The sequence below is a fragment of the Gouania willdenowi genome, chromosome 12 (genome assembly GCF_900634775.1).
Source record: "Gouania willdenowi chromosome 12, fGouWil2.1, whole genome shotgun sequence".
NCBI lineage: Eukaryota > Metazoa > Chordata > Actinopteri > Blenniiformes > Gobiesocidae > Gouania > Gouania willdenowi.
The window spans coordinates 19,787,944-19,815,086 of NC_041055.1; the positions used below are offsets into that span (position 1 = coordinate 19,787,944).

At 34.8% G+C, this 27,143-nt stretch overlaps 1 protein-coding gene and 2 long non-coding RNA genes across 4 annotated transcripts; 1 reads left to right on the forward strand and 2 right to left on the reverse strand.

The window, feature by feature from the left end:
• Nucleotides 1-1,707: 1,707 nt before the first annotated feature.
• LOC114473311 (uncharacterized) lies at nucleotides 1,708-3,776 on the reverse strand. Its single transcript, XR_003675240.1, has 4 exons — nucleotides 3,704-3,776; nucleotides 2,298-2,352; nucleotides 1,900-1,998; nucleotides 1,708-1,797 (listed from the first exon to the last, which is right to left on the reverse strand). It is a non-coding gene; the product is annotated as an uncharacterized LOC114473311 (long non-coding RNA).
• LOC114473312 (uncharacterized) lies at nucleotides 3,339-5,518 on the forward strand. Its single transcript, XR_003675241.1, has 3 exons — nucleotides 3,339-3,417; nucleotides 3,538-3,796; nucleotides 5,431-5,518. It is a non-coding gene; the product is annotated as an uncharacterized LOC114473312 (long non-coding RNA).
• Nucleotides 5,509-26,772, reverse strand: fyb1b (FYN binding protein 1 b). 2 transcript variants are annotated; one of them, XM_028462855.1, is made up of 19 exons: nucleotides 26,482-26,772; nucleotides 17,552-18,461; nucleotides 13,467-13,596; nucleotides 11,804-11,877; nucleotides 11,564-11,586; nucleotides 11,172-11,254; nucleotides 10,681-10,804; nucleotides 10,422-10,581; nucleotides 10,201-10,321; nucleotides 9,010-9,029; nucleotides 8,824-8,875; nucleotides 8,157-8,243; nucleotides 7,801-7,841; nucleotides 7,634-7,715; nucleotides 7,456-7,555; nucleotides 7,184-7,346; nucleotides 6,320-6,353; nucleotides 6,210-6,241; nucleotides 5,509-6,120 (listed from the first exon to the last, which is right to left on the reverse strand). In XM_028462855.1, exons 1-19 carry the CDS (start codon nucleotides 26,482-26,484, stop codon nucleotides 6,098-6,100), a joined length of 2,262 nt encoding a protein of 753 aa, XP_028318656.1. In that variant the 5' UTR covers nucleotides 26,485-26,772; the 3' UTR covers nucleotides 5,509-6,097. The 2 variants fall into 2 exon arrangements, with proteins under 2 accessions (XP_028318656.1, XP_028318657.1); XM_028462856.1 differs by having other exon boundaries at nucleotides 11,172-11,244; nucleotides 11,563-11,586.
• Between the last annotated feature and the right edge of the window lie 371 nt (nucleotides 26,773-27,143).

Below are 27,143 nucleotides of genomic sequence, written 5' to 3' on the forward strand. Positions count from 1 at the left end.
CACATGCACCACAGAGTTCTCGTGAAACAATTACAAATCAGACATAATGTAAATCAAGCAGCAGTAATTACCTTTCAAGCAGAAAAGTCACTAATTCCATCTTCTACTCCTCCAGACCATACACTGTAAAAAAGATGGCGCTCTAGCTCCGGGAAAGGGGTGGGGCCTGTGAGCAACAGCTGTCAAACAGTCCATCAAACACAATCCTGGCTCTGATTGGTTCTTTTTACTTGGTCGCGGTGCATTCAGGCAATCTGCCAAAGGCTGCAGGAGCAACAGGGGGGACTCAATGAGTCTGTTTTTTTTTTTTTCACACAAACTACTAGTTTTATGTAAAGCTGTCCTTACATAGTGACAGCTTTAGCAAATATGACAAAAAGTCACTTTTATAAAAGTTGCAGACTGCACCTTTAAACAATAGGAGTGGATACAACTGATATGATGGTATTTAATAGCTTGCAGATTTTTTTTCAGGTTTATTATTTAACTTAATGTATTTTCCTCCACTTGCTTTGCCCAGACACACACAGCTTGTACATACTGTAAAGGTTTTGTAAATGTGTTGTTTTCAGTAAGAATAATCTGACAAAATCTCTAATCTGTGGACTTTCAGAGGCTTTACAAAGCTCTGTTAATAATTAGTTGTATGCTACAATTTAGGTTAGATTTGTACAGAATCTTTTATTTTGGAAAATAAACATAATTTCCTCCTTCCGGTCAGCTGATATTTACTAACACGGATTTGTTGGCCTTTCACTGCAGTAAAATCACAGGCAAACCTTCGGTCCTTGCATTTAAATTTAACTAAAAGCTGATGTGAGCTATCTACCAGCAAAGGTCCATAGATGTTGTTCCATAAAAAGGTTAGCATTATTTATGCATCTATGGAAAAACCAGTAAAAAAAACTAAGCTGCACGGCAATAACAGACTGTTTAAATACGTAAAAAACAATTGTTTTCTAGCTTATTTAAGTTTAGATACTTTAAAATGCTCACCTCAAATGACAGATGGTGCAATAAGACTTACAGTAGGTAGTAAATTAGCATTAACGTGCTGTGAAATACCAAAGCCATTTAATTATCAGGCTCATTAATTTGTCTGAAATGATGATAAATAAAGTCCATGTATTTTTTATCTGTCTCCTGATTGAATTGTTTTACTGCACGGGTGGTTTAGTTAGTTGTTTTTTTTTTTTTAACTTTTAAGCAGATACATTATTTATTTTGGGGCTTGGTTGCATTCAGGGACACACATGATGGCAGTAAAACGTAGATTGCAGTCTTTGTAATGTTGAACACTGACATTATTGTGAATTGAATAACGTATTGATGCTTATACAATGAAGGATTCCCTATTACTCAACACACAAGATTAGTGAGTAAACACTTCTGTCTGCACTGCACTTCTACAACTGGTCCATGACCCCAATCCTGGGATAAAGTAGCTCCTAAACCAGGTCAGGATTACAACACTGCTCTCTCTAGTCTTCAGGCACAACTCCAACTGAAGCACAATACATTTCATTTTTTTTACTTTGTAAAAGCACGTTGAGCTGCATTTTATTGTATGAAAAGTGCTTTTTATAAATAAAGACTGATATGATTTGAAGAAGGCACCACAGGTCAAAAGCGCTAATTTAGCTTTGGTAGGTAATTTAAAGATATTGCATTTCATGTTTGATGACCAAACACAAAATAAGACTTAAGTTACCAGGTGAAAATCATATTTTTATTGAGAATAGAAGAAAGAAAAAGTGCTTCCTGCCGTTGTTCACTTGAGTATTGTGTCAGAATTTGCTGCAAACAGAAAACAAAGACAATATAAGTCAATATATATATAACAGTTATTAAATTAAAGGGATTATGATTAGGAAAAGAAGAGTTTTAATGATTTATGACCTTCTGAAAGCTGTTTGTAAATTCTCTCCTGTTCCTCTCTGATTTTCTTCTCTTCTTCCTCGATCCTTTTTTCCTCGGCTGCAATAGGCTTCAGGTACTCTGAACATAAAACCAGCCATGATAACACAGACAGACACAGATATTAAAATCTAAAGATATAGTACAAGTAATCTATTTAATCTCCACATACATACAGCCTTACATGCTATATGCTAAAGTAAACAACAAGGTAGTCTGTGGGTAAGGCCTGTGCATTCTGTGTTCTCCCATGAATGGGATGAGTGCGTAATGAGAACTTAAATTTTTAAATGGTTTTGCAACACAACGTTTGACAAATAATAATACTAATAATAATGGGAAAAAAAATCTATGCAACAATGTTAAATCAATGATCTCACCGAGCCTTTGGTGTCCGTAAAACATGCCGAGCAGCAGAGCGGACCATCTGGCTGTCTGTGAGAGGTAAAAAAAATGAATAAAAATTGCTTTGTTTTTTTATTTTTTCATCCAAAGAAATAGAAAAACTAAAATCAATGCATCAATTTAAAAAAAAAAAAAAAAATATATATATATATATATATATACATATATATATATATATATATAAGTTTTTTGGGATTTTTTTTAATTCTTTTTAAATATTTAATTCTTTTTAATAAAGATTTTGAACATTTTAACTGAACAACAAACAAGCAATATTAATAATAAAATAAAACAATGAAAAATAAATACATAAATAAAATAATTAAAAAAAAATAGGTTAATTAATCAAGTTCATAAATTAAAATGGAACAGATTATAAAGTTACTAACAAAAAGGAAAAAAAAAAACTCCCACATATTGTCATTTTATTTATTTATTTTTTTTTAAATATCTGGGATTTTTCTAATACTTGTTTTCCAACCAGTACTGATATAAGAAAGTCATACATAAAATACTCAACTACAAATAAAAAGTAGCTCAATTAAATAGTACTCAAAGTAAAACTTACTAGTTACTTTCACCACCTATGTTTATTTTTGGTAATAAATATTGCCACGTTTCCTTGCATACAGTAAACATCTCATGTATAAACTTAAAAAGGAAAAGACCAAATTTTGGAACTTAATTATCCACAAAGGTATCTGTATAAAAATAAAAGGTTTGTCAAAATGTACAATTCCTTTTTAAAATAAAATAACACCAATTAATTGAATTTAAATATATATATATATATCAGGCTCACGTAGAGCTAAATTTAGGAATTTACAAAAAAATAGTGTAATGCTAAATGTGGAAGAAAGTTTACTACTTCTTTTAAAACGTACTTAAGTACAAGTAAAATTACTTATTTAGAAATATACAAAAAAACAAAAGTACAAGTACATATATATATATATTTAAAAAAATTAAAAAAAAACTGGTTACCAGCTGTCGATCACACATAATTAAAGGGGGGAAATGTCGCCCCCCTGTGGTCACAGTGTGATGTATCCGACGCCAAGTTTAGGACAAAGTTCAGCCTCCGTGACCTTCTAGGTAACAAATACTTTCCTTTTACTTAAGTCATATCAAATAAATTAACGGTTCGTAAAGGTTTTATGATGTTTGAGGCACACAGATTAATAAATGATGTGTTATCTGTTTGTGCTTCTAAAGCGCCTATCAATGTCATTGAACGCAAACACCCGTAAACAAACGGCAGGAACAACAGCGGGGACCGGAAAAATCTGCTATATTTAGATCAGGTGGATTTGCTTTAAGTTAATCTAAAAACATCTAATATCCATTTTATATCAAAGTATTCGTTTTTTTTTTTTTTTACCTTGATGAGTGGAGATACAGCGACAGGAGGAGCCATGATGAAGCGTGGATGTTACTTCCGGTCTAACAGGAAGTGAACTTTGGTAGCTTGATAGTAAGTTTGAAAACCTCACATAACTTTAGTTTGATCTGTATTAATGGAGTCAGACCAAGAATGCTTTATTTCCGGGTGTTCACTGAAATTGCAACGTGTTACAAATCAGCCTCACCCTGGCTTTTTAAAATATTATTATTTTTAAATAATAAAATAAAATACAGAATAATGTGTTTCAGAACCGTTGACTAGCGCTGGGCAAAAAAAAATAAAAAAAAATGATTTAATCAATTTATCAAATTTTTAGATAAAAACGATTTTTATTTTGCAAATACCAGTTAAGGAAACAAATTAATAATTTATTTAATTTTTTTCCCACCAGTTTTTTCTGACTTTTTGGCGTTCCGTCCATGTGGGTTACCGTAGCGCGATGTGAGCCCCCTCTTTGTTTACATTTGTTTACCTTTTGAGTAGGTTATATGTGTACGGAAGAGGATTAGGGCCACTAAAAAAAACAACAAAAAAACAAGACTAAAAAAATAAAATAAAAAATGAAGTAAAAGAAATAAATACATAAATTAATAATAATAATAATAATAATAATAATAATAATAATAATAATAATAATAATAATAATGACAAAAAAATAAAACAGGACTGAAAAAAAAAAAAAAAAATTCACTTGTTCAGTCATTTAAAATGATATGCCATGACCTTATGTTCAGCTTTTCCCCTATGCTGAAGAGCTCTGTTTTGTTTTCAGATGCTTCTTGATTTTCCTCCCTTTTGGATGCTGTTTGTCTCAAACTAAAAAGAGCAACTTCATTTAATCAAACAGGAGTTTTGCGGTTACACAACTTACAAAAAAAAAAAAAAAAAAAAAAGAGTACCACCTTTCCTTTATTTCTAAACTAAATTAAACTAAACTCTCTTTGGCCGACTACAATATTGTGCTCAGAATTCTATGAAAAAACAACTATTGAGCATATTAATGGAATGGATGAGCATTAACACACATTTTAAAGAATCTAATTTTGTAAGTAAGTGGAATAAAACGGTGTTTAGTGGCCCCTATATATATATATATATATATATATATATATATATATATATATATATATATATATATATATAGTTTTTATCATTTCCTTTCATCTTCTGCCTTGTATTTTCAGTTCATGTTTTAATTAAAGTCCTTTCTATCATTATTATTATACGGAAGAGTTTATTTTTATTTTTTTTATTTTGGGATTGTTCTATGCATTTTAACTCTTGAGGATAATCACAGCAATAAAGTTGCACTTTTGACAATATATCTGATGTCTGCAGTCATTTTTAAGTGCACTGGAAAAAAAAAAAAAAAAAGCAATTTTCCTTTAAAAAATCAGAGATTTTTTTTAAGGCAAAATCACCCAGCCCTTAAAAAAAAAAAAAAAATCCCTTCTAACCAACTATTTTAGGAAGTCCAAATTTAGAGAATTTACTTGAAAAAAAAAAAAAAAAAGATTCTATTTAGCGACAAAAACATTGTAATCAAATCTTTGTGTTACTGTAGCCATTATCTTTATCATGTAAGCAGGCACATTATCTGTAAAGACATTTGGGACATTTAAAAAAAAAAAAAGTCTTTACAGATTTATTGTAATTTGTTATAAAATATCATTTTTTAAAATTTGTTTGCTCTTTTCCTGTAGGGTGTGTGAGGTGATAAACTGCCACATCTGGAAAGGCCTGTTCTCTTTCATTGACAAAGAAGTGATTTTTTCCCCCCAAAAAATCAACAAGGTATTTAATTGAATTCAACTTCATTGATACAGTGCCAAATACAACAAGTCATCTAAGCAAACGTATAAATATACATATTACATAGTCAAATCATTCCTATGTAATCAAGTTTGTCAAAGTCAGTAAAAATACAGTTTTATTTTCACATGTTGGGGCTTAAATGATATGTTTCGATAGACTTGGATGCAATAATAAACCAATACTAACATAAACAGCAAGTCATTTATGTGAATTAAAGACATTAAAAAGGTTGAAGAAGGGTTTGAAGAAATAAAGACAAAAAGTCAAATACTGTTGTTTCCACAAACAAATATTTACATCTTTACTGCAAAATAATAATCATTAAAAAAAAGAAAAAAAAGCATTAAATACTATAGTTTTTCTGAAACATTTGGGAATCAGAAACAAATCCAAATAGGCATCATAGAGCTCTAAATATTATGCTTAACTCAACATTTCACTTCAACATTTGGTTTTCTTCATTTAATAAATGTTGCAGTGAAATGTTTCACAGGCAGTCCCCGATCAAAGAATCTCATAAATAGCAAAAAGAAAAATGAGCTGTAGGATTTTTCCTCAGTCGTTGTCATAGATGCAGTCTGGAAGAAAATAAGGGAGGAATGACAAAAAAAAAAAAATTAAATTTTATCCATTTTTCAATGAACGTAAGGTTGAGTTCTTTATTTACCGTCTCCAATGTCGTCGTAGATACCTCCTTCACTGTAAGCACAACAATGAGATCAGACAGAATTCTGATTACACTTGCATTACATTTATAATAGATCTTTTAATACTTACTCATCAGCAATGTGACAGATGGACACATAACCAACTGTGAAATGCAGATGTGAGACAGTCAGATACAAACGATTCCACTTCACCTTATAACATCACAATCAGGGTTGGCGTCAATTATAATTGTAATCGCGTAGTTGATAATTAATTATAATTACAATCTTAATTTTTTAAAATCTGTTGCGGTTGTAATCTTAATTAAATTGTAATTGAGTTTACATAATTGACTTTATGATTGCAATTGCCACGATAATTTAACGCAAAACCTGGGAACCATGTACAGTTCTACACGTATGTAGTGAACTGTTATTAAAATATGTTTCATATCAATCTTTCCAACATTTTATTTTTAATAAAAAGATGAAATCAAAGGGTATACTGACAGAAAAAATATTCAGATGAATTCACCAAAAATATTAAAACCTATATTTTCATTGATTAGGAAGCCGAGCAAGAAAACCAACAGATAAGAAATAAATTAGATGATATAGATTTGTTTTTTGTGTATTTTACAGTTGATTTAGGACCTGTTATCATAAGAGATGCTAACAGAAAGCTAACACAAGAGGAAGGTTCACTTATTAGGTTATTTCAGTCTCAGTAATTGTGATTAATTGTAATTGAACTTTAGTAAGTGAGAACGTAACTGCGGTTGCGCTTTAGTAATTGAGAACACAATTGTAATTGACTTTCTGAGGGAAAAAAATAATTGTAATTGGAAAAATTGCTGGTCACTGTAATCGTAATTAAATTGTAATTGAACTTGTAACTGAAAATTTGAATTGACCTCAACCCTGATAATAATACATGCGCTGTAATCCTGTTTGGGGGGATTTTAGATATTTATAGTGGTTGACAAATACTCACATTTACCGTCCTCGTTCCGACAGATGAGTTTGTTATCCACGGCTTTGACAATGACATCCAGCTTTTCTCCTGCTTTCACTGGAAGGTCTTTGGAGCTCCACTTCTTATTAGTGAGTGTGGGGTCGATGGTCACCTCATGCAATACCCGTATCTCACCTTCAAACTGAAACACATTCAACACAGCTGTTTCAGATTCTGGAAGATTGTAAAAGATGGTAGGAGAGGGGGGCAACTTTGGGTTTAAAATGTATAAACTCGAAGACGAAATGCACTTTAAATTTCTTCCTGAAGTCTTTCTCCTCTTTTTCCAATTTCTTTTGCTTCTTGGGATCCATTTCTTCCCCTTTGCTTTTGCTCCTGGTACCTGGAAGGCTGTACAGAAATACAGAAAAGTGGCCAAGTGATTAAAAATGATTGTGAAGAGATGGGATTGGTTCTAGAATCCCGTACCTGCTGATGGGAGGAGGAGGAGGCACACTTTGCGAGTCCACATCATCGTATATTTCATCATCACTTTCAGTACAAAGTATATCTGTACAAGTGCAAAAAGTGACATGGATTTATTACACGGTTGGTTTAATTCAAGTTTCACTTCAAGCGATTCATTTGTGTAATACCTGAATTTGAGGCAGCAGTGGACTGTCTGCGTGGAGTCACACTGGAACAACAACAACAAAAAATGTTAACATTTAGAATCGTACAGAATGATCATTGATTCCTTTGTTATTGGGTTTTGGATACATTTATTAGTATTGTTTTCAATAAAGCCATGCAGAAATCGTTCATTAGTACAATTTTTTTTTTTTTTTTTTTTTTTTTTTTTAAAATCACATTTAATCATTGTTGAATTAATTAAATGTAAACAGGCACATGCGTAATTCCGTAGTGCGTTTTAGTCCAGGGTGAAGCAGTTATTAAAGGCGGCTGAGGAAGGAAAGACATCAGAAACAGAAGGTTACTGAGTATATTTTACACTGTGTTGAATGAAGGTCGTCTGTTTCGGTCAAGTATTCGCTGGAGGACTTTGGATATTACAGGCGGACTCTTGGCATCAGTGGGACTGGAAAGCCATACTTTATTTTTGTTTAATTTCGTATCGTTCTTCACAGTTTTCTGTTCATTATTATAGCATAAAAATATATACAGACCCTTTCCAAAAAATTAGAATATCATGGAAAAGTTGTTTCATTTCAATAATTCCATTCAAAAAGTGAAACTCATAGATTATAGATTCAGGGCCCACAATTTTAATGATTTCAAGTATTTATTTGTTTATTTTTACATAATTTAAGCTTCCAGCTTTATTTTCATCTGAAAAGAGGACCTTGGACCACTGACCAACAGTCCAGTCCTCCTTCTCTTCTTTTTTTTCTGCAAAAACTGACACGTAAATGGTGATTTCTTCACAGTGTTCTAATTTTTTGAATTCCTGTTTTTGTGGGTTTTAAAATAAACAAATAAATACTCGAAATCGTTTAAATTGTGGGCCTTGAATCTGTAATTTATGAAAGTTTAACTTTTTGAATGGAATTATGGAAATTAAACAACTTGTCCATGATATTCACATTTTTTTTGGAAAGGGTCTGTATATACAGTATGTATTCTGACATTCCTGCTCCATCCTAAAAATAAGCACCCACCTGAGCCCCAGGTTTGGATCGACACAATCGTCGTAAATTTCTCCTCCTCCTCCTGTTGGTGAAAATGAAAAAGCTGCCACGGCGCAATATAATAACAGATAAAAGCAACTTCACAACATCTGAGCTTTACAACCTCAAAATAATGGTAATAAAATGTCAATAAAGTTATTTATTAATGGGTTTTACCTCCAAATCCTTTCGTCACACTGTAAAGACAGAAGAATACAACATATAAATAAACATGAGAGCAGCTACTTTTTGTAATGCTTTTCTTTGTAATATTAAAAACAATGAATACTAATTCTGTATCTAATTTTAACTACGAAGACCAATCACCAATCAGAATCTATGGGCTAAAGCACGGGTTTCAAACTCAAGGCCCACGGGCACATTTTGGCCTGCTGAAGCATCCATTTGGTCCCATGGGATGGTTTTTAAAAATGGTATTAATAGATAGAACTGAATATTTTACATCTCACAAACTTTAAGTGATTAATACAAAGTCATTTACATGCAGAAGTGTTGAAATTAGACACAAAAAAGTTTGTGTTCCAAGATATTTCCCCCTGAAGTAAAATGAGTTTGACATTCCTGGTGTAAAGGAAAGGAAATATCTTGAGCTTTATTATAAAAGGAACTTATTAATGCGTCAAAGTGCGGTACTCTCCTCACTTCTGACAGTAGGTGGTACAACCTTTTCAACCATCAAGCTAGCTTTAATATTTAACCTTTTTTTCATGCTAATAATTCCAGAAAGTTCATTTTTGTCTTCTTTTTTTAAATCAATTGTTAAGAATTCATTTAGTCAGACACCTTTATTCTGGAAATGTATTTTGAAATTTCACAAAGTGATCAATTCTGAGGAATTTCAAAGTAAAATTCTTGAAAACAGTTGAATAAATGAAACCTTTATTCAACTCTATTCAATTCTGAGGAAATTCAAAGTAAAATTCCTGAAAACAGTTGAATAAATGAAACATATATTGGTTTTTTTTCATGCTGCTTAACTGAGACTGTTTTATCTAGAACATAAAAATACAACATTATTTTAAATAGGGTGAGCATTTTTCTCAGTTTGGATCAAACTTGGTATTGAGAGTAGATCTGGTGTATGCAGAAGCCAAATCAGCAAAGAACTACTGTTGGAGAGTCTACACAATAAATTTATGGTATTAACTTGGTCACCAAATATGCAAAAGCTCAATAAAACCAAGCCCAGACCTATACTGCATATACTGTACATACAGTAGTAAAGAAACTCAATAGACTGACTATCGTAGAAGGGATGCCCAAGATAATCATCAGTGTTGCTTCAAAGAAATGCAATTCTAAATGCATTGCGTATGTTCACAAAGAAGTTCTGAAACATTTAGTTGCCTGTTGTCAGAAGAGAGCGTTTCGATGTCATCGTAGACCTCCGGTTCATAAGGCTGTTGCTTCTGACGTTTCTTCAGTGTGTTGAAGTCAATTTCCACTGAGGTTGTCTTCACATAACCAACTGCAAGAACACAATCAAGCACATCAAGTCCACGGTATCAAGAAGAATTCAAATAAAGCGCCATTTACGGTTTTATTTGCTCTTGGATTTATTAACATACTTGTTCCGTCTGATGTCCGTCCCAACCATTTGCCTTCTGGGTTTCCATGAACTCGGATGATGTCCAGAGGGTCTCCCTGCTTCAGGCTGAGGTCAGTCCTGCTGCCTTTGCAGTCTGTGCAAGCTTTTCCTTGGTGAATGACCTCTATAGATCCAACCAACTGAAATATAACCAATCAGAAGCACGCAGGCATCAAAGGCTATGTATGTTGGTTCTGTTTATTTAGTGTAACTGATGGGTACAGTGTTGTTCCCCCCACTTTGAATCTTTTTTTAACTTCTTGTTCCTTCTTCTCGCGCTCCTTCTGATCCTTTTTCTCTGCCTCCAGACGCCGTTTCTCCTCCTTCTCACTTTTGTCATTCTTCTTGGGCTCAGGTGCTTCCCTTTTCAGATTAAGAACAGAAAATGTGCAGTTATACCAAAAAGAAATGGTATGTAAGCTTGCAAACCTGTAAGAAATGTTAGTTATGCACTCAAAACAACTGTCATTCGCTATCATTTTTCTCTGTTAATCTATCAAGACAATTTTTCTTAACTAAATGTTAAAAAGTACACAAAATGTTCCACCTGCTGATTCAACTACAATAGGATCTCCTCCTGTAATTCCAGTTGATGTCCTTCAGAGGGCAGTGCTGATAGAGGTTTCTTAACACGCTTTCAGAATAAAATACATTGCGGCAAAATAACAGAATAGAGAATGAGAAAAGGGGAAGGAAACGATCAATTTTTTTTACTTGACTAACGTCTCACCATCTTTCATCAAGGTCCACGTACAACTCCCCGTCGTCATCATCATCATCATCATCATCCTCATCATTCCCATTATTTCCATCCTAAATGTTCACAGAGGAAGACAAAAAAAACAAAAAACATAAAAAAACAAAACAAAAGAATTGTGTACTTTACATTATAATTTTTGGTGTTACAATTTGTAATACCATTCTATACAGATTTAAAATGGTCAAAATCAGTTGCGTTGTTTCAAGATGTATATAAAGACTCACAAAGATTTATGTACTTAGATATTTTAGCTTTGTGTAAAAATAACCATCAGTCTAATACAAAGCGCTCAAAGCTTTTAAACTAATCAGTTAAAAAAAACAAAAAAATTTCTTTCAATGATGAACTTTTGGTTGTCTCACCTTCCGTCTTTGACTTGGGTGACCTGCAACGACAACATTAGAAAGCGGTTAATGATCACAAGAGGGCCAAGAAAGGATTGAAACAATGACCAATTGTTCTCACGTGTGACCAAAAAGATACAATTGTTAAGAAACCCAGAGTGCAGTGGGAAAAAAAAAAAAACAATCATTCCATTAACAGTAAAACATGAATGTTGCTATTGGCTAACAGGTTTTGTCTGAGTGTGAGCGTTGCTGCACCTGAGGATGAAGGCAGAGGTGGAGGAATGGTGGTCGCTACATCAGCATCATCATAAAAATCTTCTTGTTGGATTCTGGGGGACACATTGAAGCAGCTTTTGTCAGTCAGGCTAGTTTTAGACAGAAATGTTGTGTTTGTTGGTAAAGATGATAAGGTTTGGTATCGGTTGGGTTTTTTTTAGAAAGTGTTTATTTGTATGGTTATCGTACGGACAACCCCCGGGGCTATAGGTATGGTTACCGAAGTACACGTACGTAGCATCTTAGGGTTAGGTTTAAGGTTAGGGTTAAGTTATAACCCAATATCGCAACAATTTTTAGGGTTAGGGTTAAAGTTAGGTTATAAACCAATATTGCAACACTTTTTAGGGTTAGGATTAAAGTTAGGTTATAAACCAATAACGCAATAATTTTTAGGGTTAGGGTTAAAGTTAGGTTATAAACCAATATTGCAACACTTTTTAGGGTTAGGGTAAGTTTTAGTCTTAGTCTGGCCAATGACTGACCTGTGGGTTAGTATTAGGGATAGCCACTGCCATGTTTGAGTGCCAGGGTCAGAGTTAATGCGCACATTTTAAAGCTATGTTTATTTTCATAAATCACAAAGTTTGCGTGGAAAGTGTTGTGCACATCTTTCAGGCCTCGTTTTTGGCAGAGTTGTGAAGTTTTCAGCTGAGCCACACACACACACACACTGCACCGCACATATTTACGAGCCCTCTGTGTGGTGAAACTGCAGATGTTCAAAAACCTGTTCATGCAGGTGGACACTATAGCATTGTGTCCGCAATCTGCACTAAATCCTGCCTGTGATGCAAAACACTTTCCATGGAGCAAAGTTCATTTTCTAATCCCTTATCGTAGCGCATGGAGCGCCGTGCTGTCCTTCAAATGAACTGTGCCACAACCACACCTGATATTTAGGGACACGCGTACAACAAAGTGCCAGCCTGCACTTGAGGTTGCCGAAATAGGGGCATGAGTTTGAGTTTCAGGCTGAATGTACTGTAAATTTAAATTAATATGTTAATGGGATCTTTGATTTTACCCCGGGGATCTTAATGATGTCTTAATGTTTAATGTTCTCAATAAGAATATCTGTAACTTCTGCTGAAGACTAATATTATTTATCAATCTGCTGAAATGGATCAGCATATTCATTATTAAAGAATAGTGCTGCTGCTGTATGCATGTGCTAAAGACCAGTAGGACCAATAGGCCGTCACGTGTTTGTTATCAGATATTAATATTTGTTTTACAAACATCATTTAAAAAATTGAACTACTGAAGTAATCTCTCTTTCTCATTTCAGTATCTGAAACTATTATTTATTTTTCATATAGTTCGGTAATTACAATTTGTATCGATAATTTCTGGTTAACACTTGATATAAACTAATCAGAGTTTGTTGCTCTTTGAGCTTTTATTGATAAATCATTAATGGAGTTGGTTCCTCAGAGGTCTCAGCAGTTTTCTGTAATGAATGCATAGCACTAAAAGGGCCTGTATTCTTATATACAACTATTATAGTAATAAACGGATCAATAAACCAAGAGGCATTTAAATAAAGCTTGCTGGTTTTAAGCCAATATTAAGTCCGTCGTACGGAGTCCTTAGATTTATGTGATAAAAGTCAGATTAGTATCTCAATGAAATTACTTACCTAGAGCCAATGAGACGTGGGGGCAAACTGGGTAACACAGGAGGTGGTTGACTCTGGGTCACATGACTGCTCTGGTTATTGGTGTGAAAGATGAGCGGCGTAGGGGGAAGGGTTTTCTTTAAACCAGAATCTGCACGGAGGGCAAAATAACAGTATTTATTACAATTTTAATATAATCATATTATAGTTAAAAAATAATATTATTCCTTAATGTATTTCCTTGAACCTCTTGAAGCATTTTTTGTTTTAATGCTGTGATCACTGTTTGTTTGACTTGACTTCCCTCTTCACTGAAACAAAAGCTGTGAGAGTGATGAGCGAGAGAGGGGGAGAAATGAGAAACTGAACAGGGAACTGGTCGAAAAGAGGAACTGGGTCTTTTTTGTTTAATGGCATCATTTGTGTGTTGCTCACATACTGAAGAAAGAAAAACAAGTAAAAAAAATAAGCAAGGAGCTCCTAAAAAAAGTAGGCTAAAAATAAAAGGACGTACGCCTTTTCTTGAATGACAGTAAATTAATCTGAATAAAACCAGGACAAACACAATATAAGAGTCTGTCTATGAAAGAAGAGTCATTGCCTAGCTGCGTTTCATCCTCATACCAATGACTACAGCCATCTGTGAGTAAAGCTGTGAAAGTTACCGCCAACAACTGCCTGTCAAACATGCAAAACGAATGAGCAAAAATACCAACCGCAATCTACTCCAGCTTTGGTAAATTACTTACAATATTCACATGGATATTGCTTCTTTATTTGAGGTGTATCATTCTGCAGGGTTAGTAAATCAACTGTAACACGTTTCTATGTTTCAGTGTCACGTGACATTAACTATTGTCCTCGCCATATTATTTAGTCGTCTTGACAGGGTGGTACTCCATCATAATTCAAAGTTTAATGAAGCTGACAATGAATGTTGTGTTATAGTTCTGTAAATGAGAAGAATGGGACAAAGACAGCTGATTCTATGTATAAAACAATTGCGTGTCGGAGGTATTCCTGCACGTGTATCTCTGCTGTCAGCCAGAAGGTTCACCTCTCTGTATCCCCCGCCATCATCCATGTTTTGATGTGGTGGAATTTGGATGACCAGGAGTCAGTGTTTAAGGAGGATTTATTTAAGAATTGGTACAAGGCAGGGGTAGACTGGGACAAACATTCAGTCCTGGCATATTCTCTGTAGACCAGCCCACTACATTATCACCACGTAGAAGACGTTATTAAGTCAGTAATGCTCAACATGTGGCTTTTTTCTTTTTTAATTTTAATTGTTATTCCCCTAAAAAACCCTAAAAGGTGGAAACTTTATAAACCGTTTTTACTTATTTCCTTTCTCCATTTTGCAACTTCCTTTGTCCAATTTTTGCACCTTTTCAAAAAGTTCTGACACTTTTTTCAAAATTTGGCTTTCTCTTTGCCAACAAACATCCCCTTTTTCCTACTTTGTCAATTTTTGCAAATTCATTTTGACACTTTTATCCAATTTTTGTCCTTTCGTGAATTGTTTTGGTCACTTTTTTTGCTCATTAAAGCTACCCTTTGCCTTTGAACACCACCTGGTTCCTCTTTATTTCTCCATTTTTGGCCACTCTTGACTGCTTTTGGCACATTTTAGTCACCTTACACTCTTATTTTGCCACATTTTAGCCACTTTTGTACCATTTTTGGCACATGTTATTATGTCTACCTCCACTCTCTCTTCAAAAAAACACAAGGGCCCACCAGGTTGATTTCCAGCTGGATGAAAAACCAGCGTGGTTCAGGCAGAAGCCACGCTCTATTCCGACCCTTGGTCTGTTGTTTAAGTAAGTTGTCTTCTGTTTAAAAAGATATGGAGATTTACAGATCAAAATAACATATACTACTGTGTTTAAGTTTGTGTCTTATGTCAAGGAAAGACAGAGTCTGAACCATGATTACTGCTAGTCACTGTGGGTTGTTTTCAGAATCATAAGCATAACCTATTGATTCGCAATAGCAGTTGCTAATCATTAGAGGACCAACAGCAGTAAAATCTAAGTCTTAGTTGTGTGATAAAGTCAAAAAAGTAAAGGTAAATGTTCCATTTAAAATCATTAAATCAGAGCAAAGGTCACTTTTCGAAACATGTACATGGGAAAAACAATGTTTTCATTGTTTATCGAAACCTGAAATATGAGCAGCCATCTTAATAAAACCTGTAACTGTGTAACCAATGACTGTAGTCAGTTTACTACGTTTAACTCGTTACTTTTTGATGACCAGTTGATCAGAATCTGTGCTTTAAATTGTTTGGCAATTGCATCCCTGGAATGACTTTAGTAGAAACGGTGTACTTAAAGTTTTCTACTGTACATAAGGTTGACATTACTGTGTCATGAAGGTTGTCATTAGGTGTCGTTCGTTACCCTAATGTAACCCATGTTTCTTGACCTACTTTTATTGTGAAAACGTTCCACCGCACCACAGGGTTTCCGCCTCCAAAATTGCATCAATGTACTTTAGCCGAAGTATAGTTTGGAATCCAGGGAGCAATTGAATGTGTGATAAAACGCTGTCATGTATTCATTACACTTATTTTGTCCTGGTTGTAATTAAACTTGTATGTTTTTTAAACCAACCTTGGTTTTGAATGGGCCCAGTTGTGAAATTGAATTATATTGTACAACTGATGATGATGGTGACCAATATGAACATTGCAATGCCTTTATGAATCTATTTTTGTTTATTATAAGTGCACTTAAATTGAATTGATTGTTAGTATGAAACATGTATTTATCATGCACTGATAGATTACAAGATTCCTAATTTTTGTCTTGACCTTCTTTAGGGCAGGTTTTTTATTTGCCTACAAAAAACCCCCTACATGACCCGACTCAGCAGATGGTGAGCTACCCCTTTTCAACCACGCCGTGGTTGGAATCAACCCTTTTGTTTTTTTCTGCTGGATCTTGGGACCCCTACTTTAAAAAAAAAACCCCAACGGAAACAAAATCATGAACTAAACCTTGGACTCTTATGAATTGAAGAGCCACAACTCACCACATGAACTGAGTTGTTTTGTTTTTTTCCTTCTCTTTTGTTCCCATTGTGCAAATGTCTACTATATATATTTATTATTGAATATCTACATATCTATATATATATTTGTATATAATCTTTGAATTTCTAATATATACTGGTTTGCAAACAGTTCTGATTTTGCCTGTTTTATTTACACACAGACTCTAGCTGAGATGAATCTTTCTGATTGGCGGTAATACTTATTGTATAGTCTATCACGGGCGACCGTGGCTCAGGTGGTAGAGGGTCGTCTTCTGATCGAGAGGTTGGGGTTTCGATCCTAGTACCTGACTATGTGTCGAAGTGTCCTTGGGCAAGACACTGAACCCTAAGTTGCTCCCAGTGGTTGACTAGCGCCTTGCATGGCAGTCCTGTCCCACTGGTGTGTGAATGTGAGAGTGATTGGGTGAATGAGCTGATGTGTAAAGCGCTTTGAGACTGCTTCAGTGTGGTGATAAAGCGCTATATAAATCAAGTCCATTTACCATTTTACCATTTATCACAGTCAGTCCCTCTAGCCTAAATGAGCGTTACACTAACCCTTTGTTTACTCAAACCCTAACCTTAACCCTAACCCTAACCCTTTGCTAAGTCTAACCCTAAAGCATCTACAGCTTATATTTTGAAAAGGATTTATCTGCAACAGTGTGTGTTTTACTATCCCTGCTGAGATGCTAGTTTGTTGTTTTTCAAAGAACAATATTTTTGTCCGCTCGTGGATAAAAACATCCAATCATTTATTCCAAGAGGAACCTTTTAGATTTCCATTCAAATGCAGCAAATGCAGGTTCAAACGTAATATTCCTCTATCGAGCATCATCTCAGCTTCAAAGCACACATTTTGATTCATGTTATGAATTTGTACATTTCACATATCACAGCTTTTATTCATTAATAATAATATGTCCCAAAGCCAAACCAGTTGATAACCAGTGGTATGATATTACAGTTACATTGCCCTCCTCTCATGGTAGTTTTATTCATTCTAATTGTTTTTATCGTATGAAAATAGAAATAAGCTTCACTCCTTTGCTGACACTTACCATCACTGGAGCTCTCAGCAGATCTTTTAAAGCTGGCGAGGTTGACTTTTTGGGGTCGATTAGGTTTAGCTGGGGCCGGTCCCAGGGCCCAAGTGTTGGGAAGGGGGTTCCTCTTTGGCCCTAAAGCAGCATTACCATTCAGATCGTTTGTGTGAGGAGAACCAATCGGATCTTTTTTTTTTAAGCTTGGTTTTTTGCTGGCTAGAGGTTTGGGAGGAGGGACAGAAGTGAAGGTCAGTTCTTTGGTTTGCTCGTCCTCGTCTTTCCCCTTGTTGAACGTGTTCTGGGCATTCCTGAAGTTACTGGGGGGTTTGAACGGAGTATTTTCCTGAGCTGGCAACTTGTTTGCAGTGTTTGTATTCAGTCCTGTGTTTTCTTCATTCTGCTGCTGTAACTTTTTAATGCTGCTGGTTGGTTTCATCTGCAAACTGGGTACTTTGGGGGGTGCAGGGCTGGTAGGTGGTTCTTTCACCCAGCTTGGTTTGGCGTTACTTTCTGGTTTAGGAAATACAGGTTTAGGATCAAACATGCTGGAGGAGCTTGGAAGTTTGCTGATAGGAGACTTCTGTTCCAACACTTTAGATTCCTGAATCTGGGAAAAAGGCTTCAAAGGTTTATTAACAAATGCAGGTTTACTGTTGGAATCATCCTGGTAGTTAGCAAACCGGCTCGCTAAGGCTTTGGTTAAGTTTGTTTCTTGTGAGTCTGAGTCACTCCTATTGGCGTTTTTATGGAAAGCTGGTTTAGGAGGAACAGTGACTGCATTGCCGAAAACTGGTTTCCTCTGTACGGCTGAGATGGTTGGGTGTAGAGGTTGTTTGGGACATGTTGTGGAAGAAGAAGTCTCATCAATACTCGCCCCGCCGCCTTGAAATCGAGCCATCATGGCTTTAATATCCGGCTTTTGTGCCTGAAACAAATAATGGACCACCAATGAGGGAAATAATGACAATATTGCCACAACTCAGGAGGATCTAACTGATTTCTTATATTGGAGAAAAACCTTGGTGATCTCTATTGATTGTTGTATTTGAACTAAAACAAATAAACACACAAATCCAGATTGTTTGAATAACACTAGATTAATATAGATCTATATATACTGTATATAGCAGTGTTTCTTTTCAAATGGGGGTACGCGATGGCACTACAGGGGGTACTTGAGCGAGAGAGAAGGTAAAATTAACAAATGAAAGCATTAGAAATACGGGGTTTTTTATAATTTTTTGTTTTAGTTAAAAATGATAATCACGCTGAATATTACCAGCAACTCACAAAAACCAAAAACACACAAAATAAGAGAAAAACATAACAGAATACACAAAATGACAACCAAGACACACTAAATGAGGGAAAAGCACGCAAGATCACTAAAAAAAAAACAAATAAATGAGGCATAGTTCTACTTTTACTTGAGTACATTTAATTTACATTTAAATGTAATTTACATGTTTTACTCGAGTACCGGGGAGGGTGATGTACAGGAGGGAGACAGAGAGAGGAAAGGGTGATGTAAGGAAATGATGTAAAGGAGAGAAGGTGAAATTGCTTTTATTTGTCACGTTTTCCCTACAAAGCGTTTGAATGTTTAAGTTCTAAGAATAGATGTTGTGATTTTGATGTTTTACTTAATAAATAAGATGTTACTTGGTACTTGAGTACTTTTTCACTCTTACTTAAGTAAGTACTTGTGATGACTACTTCTACTTTTACTTGAGTAAATTTCATTTACATGTAACAGTACTTTTAGTCGAGTACTGTGACTCTACTCACCTCTGTTCATACCAATCATTTTATAAGTTATCAACTTATCACTAAATTTTCACAGAATTGAGCAAAATGTAGTATTTAGATATGCTTTGATTTAAAAGTAAGAGAAAGGGGTATTTGAGCCAAATAGTTTGAGAACCACTGGTACACATACTTGCCAACCCTCCCGATTTTCCCGGGAGAATCCCGAATTTCATTGTACCTCCCGAAAATCTCCCGGGGCCACCATTCTCCCGATTTTCTCCCTATTTCCGCCCTGACATTGTCCGGGCGGACCATCCTTCACTGAGCGTCATTTACGGCCGGACATTAATAACGATTACACCGCATAAGAAGAGGAAGAAGAGACATGGCGGCATGTAAGAAGAAGAAATATGGCTGTAAATTCCAAAATGACTGGAAAAAACAATTTAACTTCATTCAGGACAGCTCAAAAGGGAAGGGTTATGCGGCCTGCAATGTGTGTAGGTCAAACTTCTCGATTGAACACGGTGGCCGAACGGACATCACGAGTCATCAACGGTCAGAGAAGCACAAGGCTGCTGCAACGCAGATCTTCCTCAGGAAGCAAGGATCGACAGGTTTTGGGCCATGCTCGGGAGAGATTGAAGGTTCCAGACTCTGGTACATTTGATGAAGGCACTTTTGTGCGTGCCCCACAGCAATGCATCATCAGAGAGGGTGTTCAGCATGGTTAGAAAGATAGTGACAGAGAATAGAACAAGGATGGACAATTCAACCCTTAACGCACTCCTTTCCTGCAAATTAAATTTTGAAGGTCCTGCCCATTCCTACGCTCCTTCAAGAGCTGTGTTACTGGCTGCGAAGCATTGCACCTTCAAATACAACCATGTGTAGGGAAGTTTTTGTTATGGTTATAGCCGTTGTTGTATAGGCTATGTTTAATTTTCCTTTTGTTGATTATTTTTATTTTTATTTATTTTGATGGATAATTTATGCAATGTATGCCTTTTTTGTTCAATTTAATGTTATTTATTTAATTTATTCTACTACTACCACCATTTACCATTTGCACTGGTACTGTGGAATTTGTTCTTTACTTTAAATGTGTTTTTCAAATTAAAGAACACTGTGAAAATGAATTATTTCATTTTCCCTTTCAAACGCAAACTACCCCCCCCCCCCCCCCCCCCCCCCCCGCTCTTTTGAAAATCTCCCTAATGTTGAGGTCTCAAGGTTGGCAAGTGTGCTGGTACAGTATATACGTAGTGTTATGCCAATTATTATATTCATCATCATATCGTCAAATGTGTGTTCATGTGTACAATTTGTCATGTTTTAAGACATGATGACTCCATTACTCTTTGCACTTTTGAACAGCTGAGTCATGTTAGATTAAACAGTACAGATCGTATTGTACCCACAATGCAACACAGAGTCTCTGCTGAAGGCCAAACTCAAACTCACATGCAGATATACACGCACACACACACTATCAAGGACAGACAAGAGTGGCGCCCAACCTTCCTCATAATATACACGTCTTCATCATCCTCAAACGTTTCCACTGTTGGGCATCTGACTCCCTCCTTCTCCTCACCTCAGGGTGGAACTTTTTCTGTTATCTGTATAAAAGCTTAAGCTGTGAAACTGTTAGTTAGAGTGGGTCTTGCTTTTTGCTCTGCCAGGAGCCTTTTGACCGTCCTTGTTTGGGGGGCTGCTTTTCATTCTACAGGATGGAAGCTTCTTTTTTTACTCCATTTTTATTTAATTTTATAATAAATCTTTTTTATAAAATCATCATGCTTCCACTGGACTCCATCATTCAACCAGAGCAATAAATCATGTGTCCGAATGAGGTCAACCGCAAATCTGCCATGACAGTAGTATATATATATATATATATATATATATATATATATATATATATATATATATATATATATACAGTATATACACATGTAAAGTAGAGTTGTCAAGTTGTCAAATGACGCAGAATGCAGAAAAGTGAAAACCCCCTTTTTTATTCTTCTTCTTCCTCTTTCCCCAAATAGTTTTGTCCATTCGGTGGAATTTGTGCTCTCTCATTAGTTATTCATTCACCTGTAGCTTTCTTTTGTCTCTGGAGGTCATTTCACAAACCCATTGTACACACAAACTCTGGCCTGAGAATCAGTCTTTCCTAAGTTATGTCCAGACTCATCAGGATCCTTTTTGTAAAGCAACAAGTTTGCATATTTGATATAATAAAATAAAGTCAACTTATCATTATTCACAGTGTAACTCCGATAAAAGTGTCACCATCTGCTTGTGTGTTTTCTGTCAACAGTCAACCAAAGTGTCAACTAAAGTGTCAAAAACAGAACAGGAAGAAGATCTTTCACCTCTTTCATTTTGGATCATCTCTCAGTTATATTGAGGCTCATCATTTTTAAAATAAGTGAAAATTAGAGTTCAAAATTCACGAAGAAAAGTGTCCTCGTTTGTTGTGAATAGATTTCAAAAATCTGTAGTTTTTTTTTTTTACTGCAGCCCACATTGAGGGCCCCACCCACATGGTGAGAACCCTTGGTTAAAAGAATACAACGCCAATGCACAGGAATGTTAAAATAGGTGAAGAGAATAACGTAAAGCTGCTTTTGAAGGGATGCTCCTCCTCTCACCATCTGGTGAATCACTTTCATGGTCATTAAAATGAATTAACAGAGTGCAGAAAAGTCGAAGAAAAACCTGTTGAACTGGTGGAATAACAAAACAAAGACTGTGGGGGGTTATTCCAAACTGTAGGAATAAACATATAGGCGACTGAAGTTATAAAACTAATCAGGAGTGCTTAAATTTAATGTTTCACTTGTATTTTTTGTTTGTTATACCCGTTTGGTCTAATGTTTTTATGTATTACTTTGCAATATCATTTTATAGGAAGGTTTTGACTTATGATTCCCAATCCGAAGCTTTTTGGGGCACATGTTCAACACCACAAAGTAGGAAGTAGGTTTTTGGTCAAAGGTTTCCTTCTGGTATACCACTTCGTTTTACCCTCACCTTCACTGCACATGCTTTCTATTTTAATGACTAACTGGTTGAGATGTTTTATTGCTAAAAGGCCATAAAATCAAGTGAAATGATTTACTCCCGAGCTGTAACTGACACAGAAACGTCTGATCACAATGCTGATCCACTTCCTGGCCTTTCTTTCTCATATTTATAGTTTCTGTGTGTGGGTTTGGTCAAATAATAATAATGGGGATTTTCCTCTCATCTCACAGACAACACATTTTCCTAGACTGCAAACACACAGAATATAAACTAATTACTGTCTGTGTAAGGCAGATTTGAGTTATAATATAATTTATGATGACCTGGTTTAGTAGATTTATACTGATACTAAACCAGGAAGTGATTTCTAATGCTGCCTGCCCTTGTGACCTGCTAAAACGAAAGGAAAGATACTGAGAAGGTCAAAGCACATAAATATGTGACCACTTAATTAGTTCGGATTTTTCAACTAAACTCTTACTTTTTTTTAGTCAGTTCAATTTTGTAAATAAATACATGAAATATGTGTCTGTATTATAAAAAAATAAAAAATAAAAAAAAGACCAAAAGCCTTCATCAAATGTTGGGAGAATCTCTCCACATTCAAAAACATTTAAATAACATTACTTGAAATGACTATTGCAACAACACATCATCAGTAGTGAAACTAACCTGAATATGAGGTAGCAGGGGTGAGTTTTAACTTGACTATTGGCGATAATGCTGTTCAGCAGAAAATGTGTTGAATTCAGAGACCTTGTTGCTCCGAATGCAGTGAGAGAAAAACAAGTCAGCACTGTTCCTCCGTATTACTTCTGTTTCTTAGCCACAGTGGACTATTACTTACTCAACATGTTCAGCTCTGCTTCTCTAAACAGAGGGTTGCAATCTAATTCTATCAAATGTGGAGAAACACAACTTCGAAAATAACAGCATAAGAAGCAAGAAAAATACTGTTTAAGAAATCATGTGAATATATTATTCATATAGAATATGTGATTCCCACTACTGTGGTGCTTACATTATGAATGTTTTGTAATAATATGTGGTTTATTATGCTTAAAGACTTGGCTATAAATAGGCAGTAAGAAGAAGTAAAGTAATACATTACATTTCTACGCTCAACTTTTACTGAGTAAATTATGATTTTTTTTTTTTGTTTAAAAAATGTAGCTTTACTTAGAGGAGCCTGATACTTTTTTTTTTTTAATTTTAAGTTGAATTCATTGGTGTTTTTTTATTTAAAAAATAATTGTATATTCAGACAAACCTTTTATTTTATACAGATGCCTTTTTAAGTTACTGCATGAGATGTTTACTGTATGCAAGGGAACCGTGGCAAGATACAGTATATTACCAAAAATAAACATAAGGGGTGAAAGTAACTAGTAACTTTTACTTTGAGTAATATTTAATTGAGCTACTTTTGACTTGTACTTTAGTATTTTAGGTATGACTTACTTTTACTGGAGTATTTTAGGTATGACTTACTTTTACTTGAGTATTTTAGGTATGACTTACTTTTACTTGAGCACTATTTCAATCAAGTAACAGTACTCTTTGCACCTCTAGTTATAGTGTATGTATACAGTGCATAAAATCATCAGCAATAGCATGTAAATAGTTTATTAAAAAAGAAAAGTAAGTTCATAATACTGATGTTGACTAAAATATGCATTTAATAAAACTACAGATGTGGTTTACTTGTCAAAAAATAAAATAAATAAAAAATGTATCCGTAAAAGGAGTTGTCACATTAACAAATCTGATAGGAGAATCCATGTTGTTTCTAATCTAAAGACCATAAAAGTAGTAGTGCAACCTAACTTGTATGCAGTTTTGATGTCAGTCAATATGTTCTTGGATTGTTATTGGTGTTTTGGCAAACTTGTAGCCAATCAAAGTCATTCCCTCCTGAAGCCAGACAAAGGCCCACATTTAGTGTTTTGATTTGGTAATTTTGAGTTTTGTATTGGTTAAACGTGTGTTTTTTTTTTTTTTTTATTATTATTTTATTTTTCTAATTTCATTAGTCCTATTCAAAGAGAGAATTTTCCTTAAGAGGTATTTTAAAAATACTTAAGTTGAGTTAAGGTATCTAAGAAGTATTTACTTTTGTTGAAAAGCCATGAAATGTGTTTTGGTGTGAGCTAAAAGTTAAAAGTTTGAGTTTTCATAGTTTTTATTTCTCCCTCTGACAAAAACGTTGTAAGAAGAGATTTTTTTTTAAAAAAAGTGTCTATTCGTCCGGTTGCCGTATGAACAACCCCCGGTGCTATTCGTACATTTACCGATGTACAAGTACTTAGCGTCTTAGTCACGTGACCTCAACTGGCCAATGAGGGGTGCTACGTACTGATAGAATGTCGGTATATTGATACGACTACCGTACGAATAGCCACTGCCCTTTTCTTTATTAGAAGGTCAAGGTTTTAAAAGAAAACTAAAGAATAAATAAGAATGTACAACATTAGCATAGCCTGAAATGTTTTCTTTAGGTTTTTTTTATATCTGTAAATAATTATGTTCCTCCAAAGCCTTACTATGTGCAATAGTACTCATCCTCATTGTAAAACCCCACTTACGGCTTATATATATATATATATATATATATATATATATATATATATATATATATATATATATATATATTATTTATTTTATTTTTATTGTACTTTTTAATTTTGCCTTTATTTTTCCTTCTGTATTTACAGTAGCTTTTTTGTTTGCATGCTCTTTGTGTGTTTGGCTGCTGTAACGTGTTTTATTTTTTACACTTTAAGTGCTTGTATTTTGTTTACCAAAGAGAGACTTATAAAATATATATATGTTTTTTTTATTGTTTTATAAATAAATATTTGTGACAGGATTCCTTATATCCTTATTTATTTTAATCGATTAAGTCAAGAAAGTTGAATTATGGTCAAATTTAAAGGAGGTAAACTCGAGAATAATAATAAATCAAAGAGTTCAAACAAGGAACTCAGGCCCTTTACCATAGTACTAACTACACACTCAAGGAAAATATAACATAGTTACGTGGGACAAGGGTCACTTGTATATTTAAGGTGTGTAGATATTCTGCATTGAAAGCTGTAGTAAAACAGTTTACGGTTTAAAACTAATAAGTTAGAAGTTAGGATTTGAATACATTCATGATGTAAAAGTGTAAAACGATGTAAAAGTGATGATAGTGATAGACGACTGCTGAATATACTTTATAGATGAGGTTATGATGTTTCGCTTTTCTGTGATTCCTTTTTAATAAATCACAAAGTAGAACCTGAGAGCTGTAGCTTTGTTAGCCACACTACGACAACTGGCATTTTTCTGATTTTTACTTAAACAGAGCCTAATAAATACAAGTCAAAGCAGTTCTTAGCCTGCGGGGGGGGAAAAAACTACTGTACATCTTGTCTTCATGTAAATACAAAGAGGAACAAACATATCTATTTGCAATGTCCGGGCCAAGATGTCTTGCTCAATCAAGTGAAAACCCACTTATTACAACCATTTCCTGATTTCACAAGAAGGCTGTTAAGTTTCTTTACTTTTCTTTTCCCCTTAAAAAAATGCAATACAATCAAACCATTAAAAAATGAAAAGAAATGCATAATTTTTTAAAAAATGAAGTGAAAATTCTTGCTTGAGAAAACAGTTTAAAAATAAAAAACTGGCATAAATTTTTAGAATTTTAGAATATCTTAGAGTTAAGGTTAGGTTTAGGGTTAGGGTTAAGTTATAACCCAATATCGCAACAATTTTTAGCGACTTGGTACGTGCTATTGGTACGGTTACAGAAGTACAAGTACGTAGCGTCTTAGGGTTAGGGTTAGGTTTAGGTTTAGGTTATGACCCAATATCGCAACAATTTTTAGGGTTAGGGTTAGGTTTAGGTTTGGGTTAAGGTTTAGTCTTAGTCACGCAACTTAAACTGGCCAATGACTGACCTATCACGTGACCTAACCTGGCCAAATAGGGGCGCTGCGTACTGATAGAATGTCGATATATTGATACGGCAACCACTGCCAACAATAATTGATTATACAAGAGCTGTGTGTACCGGTACTTTGAAAAGCCTCTGTGAAGGTCATTCTGACATGTGGAAGAAATTTATCTGGTTAAAAAAAAAAAAGGTATTTTGTAATTAAAGTACTCACCATTTTCAGAATATCTATCCCACTTTCCTCCAAACCGTGCAACTGGTTGCCTGATAAAAAAAAGTCTTTGCTCAGTCTTTGTTTGAGTTTCAGTTGTGGTCCCAGAGAGGAAGAAGTGCAGATACTGGGAGATGGTGAGTGTGTGTGTTTATCTGTGGAGGGGAGGGTGTAAGGGTGGTGGTGGTGGGGGGTTACCCTGCAGATCTGTCAGTGACACAAGCATTCGTCTGAAAGCGAGAACTTCCTCTTTTGCAGGTTCTCTGTGTGTGCTGCGAATAATGACCGTTAGAGGTTACGTGCATGGGGCAATCGCTTCTATTTGCTCATCCTGGCAACTTCCTGCAGTTTTTATGTTACAGCTGATGATCAGGTTGGAGATCAACAGCACGCTGGAGAAGGAATATACCTGATAATGGTTGAGATAACGGTAGAGAATTTGATTAGTGTGACCAAGGTGCCACCCTTTCATGATTTTCATTGATTTATCTTCAACATAGTTTATACCTTCGGTCTAATTCTGTGCGGCCCTTAAGACAAATCTGCCAAAAAATGTAATTCAAGTTGGAAGTAATATGAAGCCCAACATAATACACAAAATAACTCCAAAAACACACAAAACAGCAAATGCACAGAATGTCAACAGAAATACACAAAGCAACAGC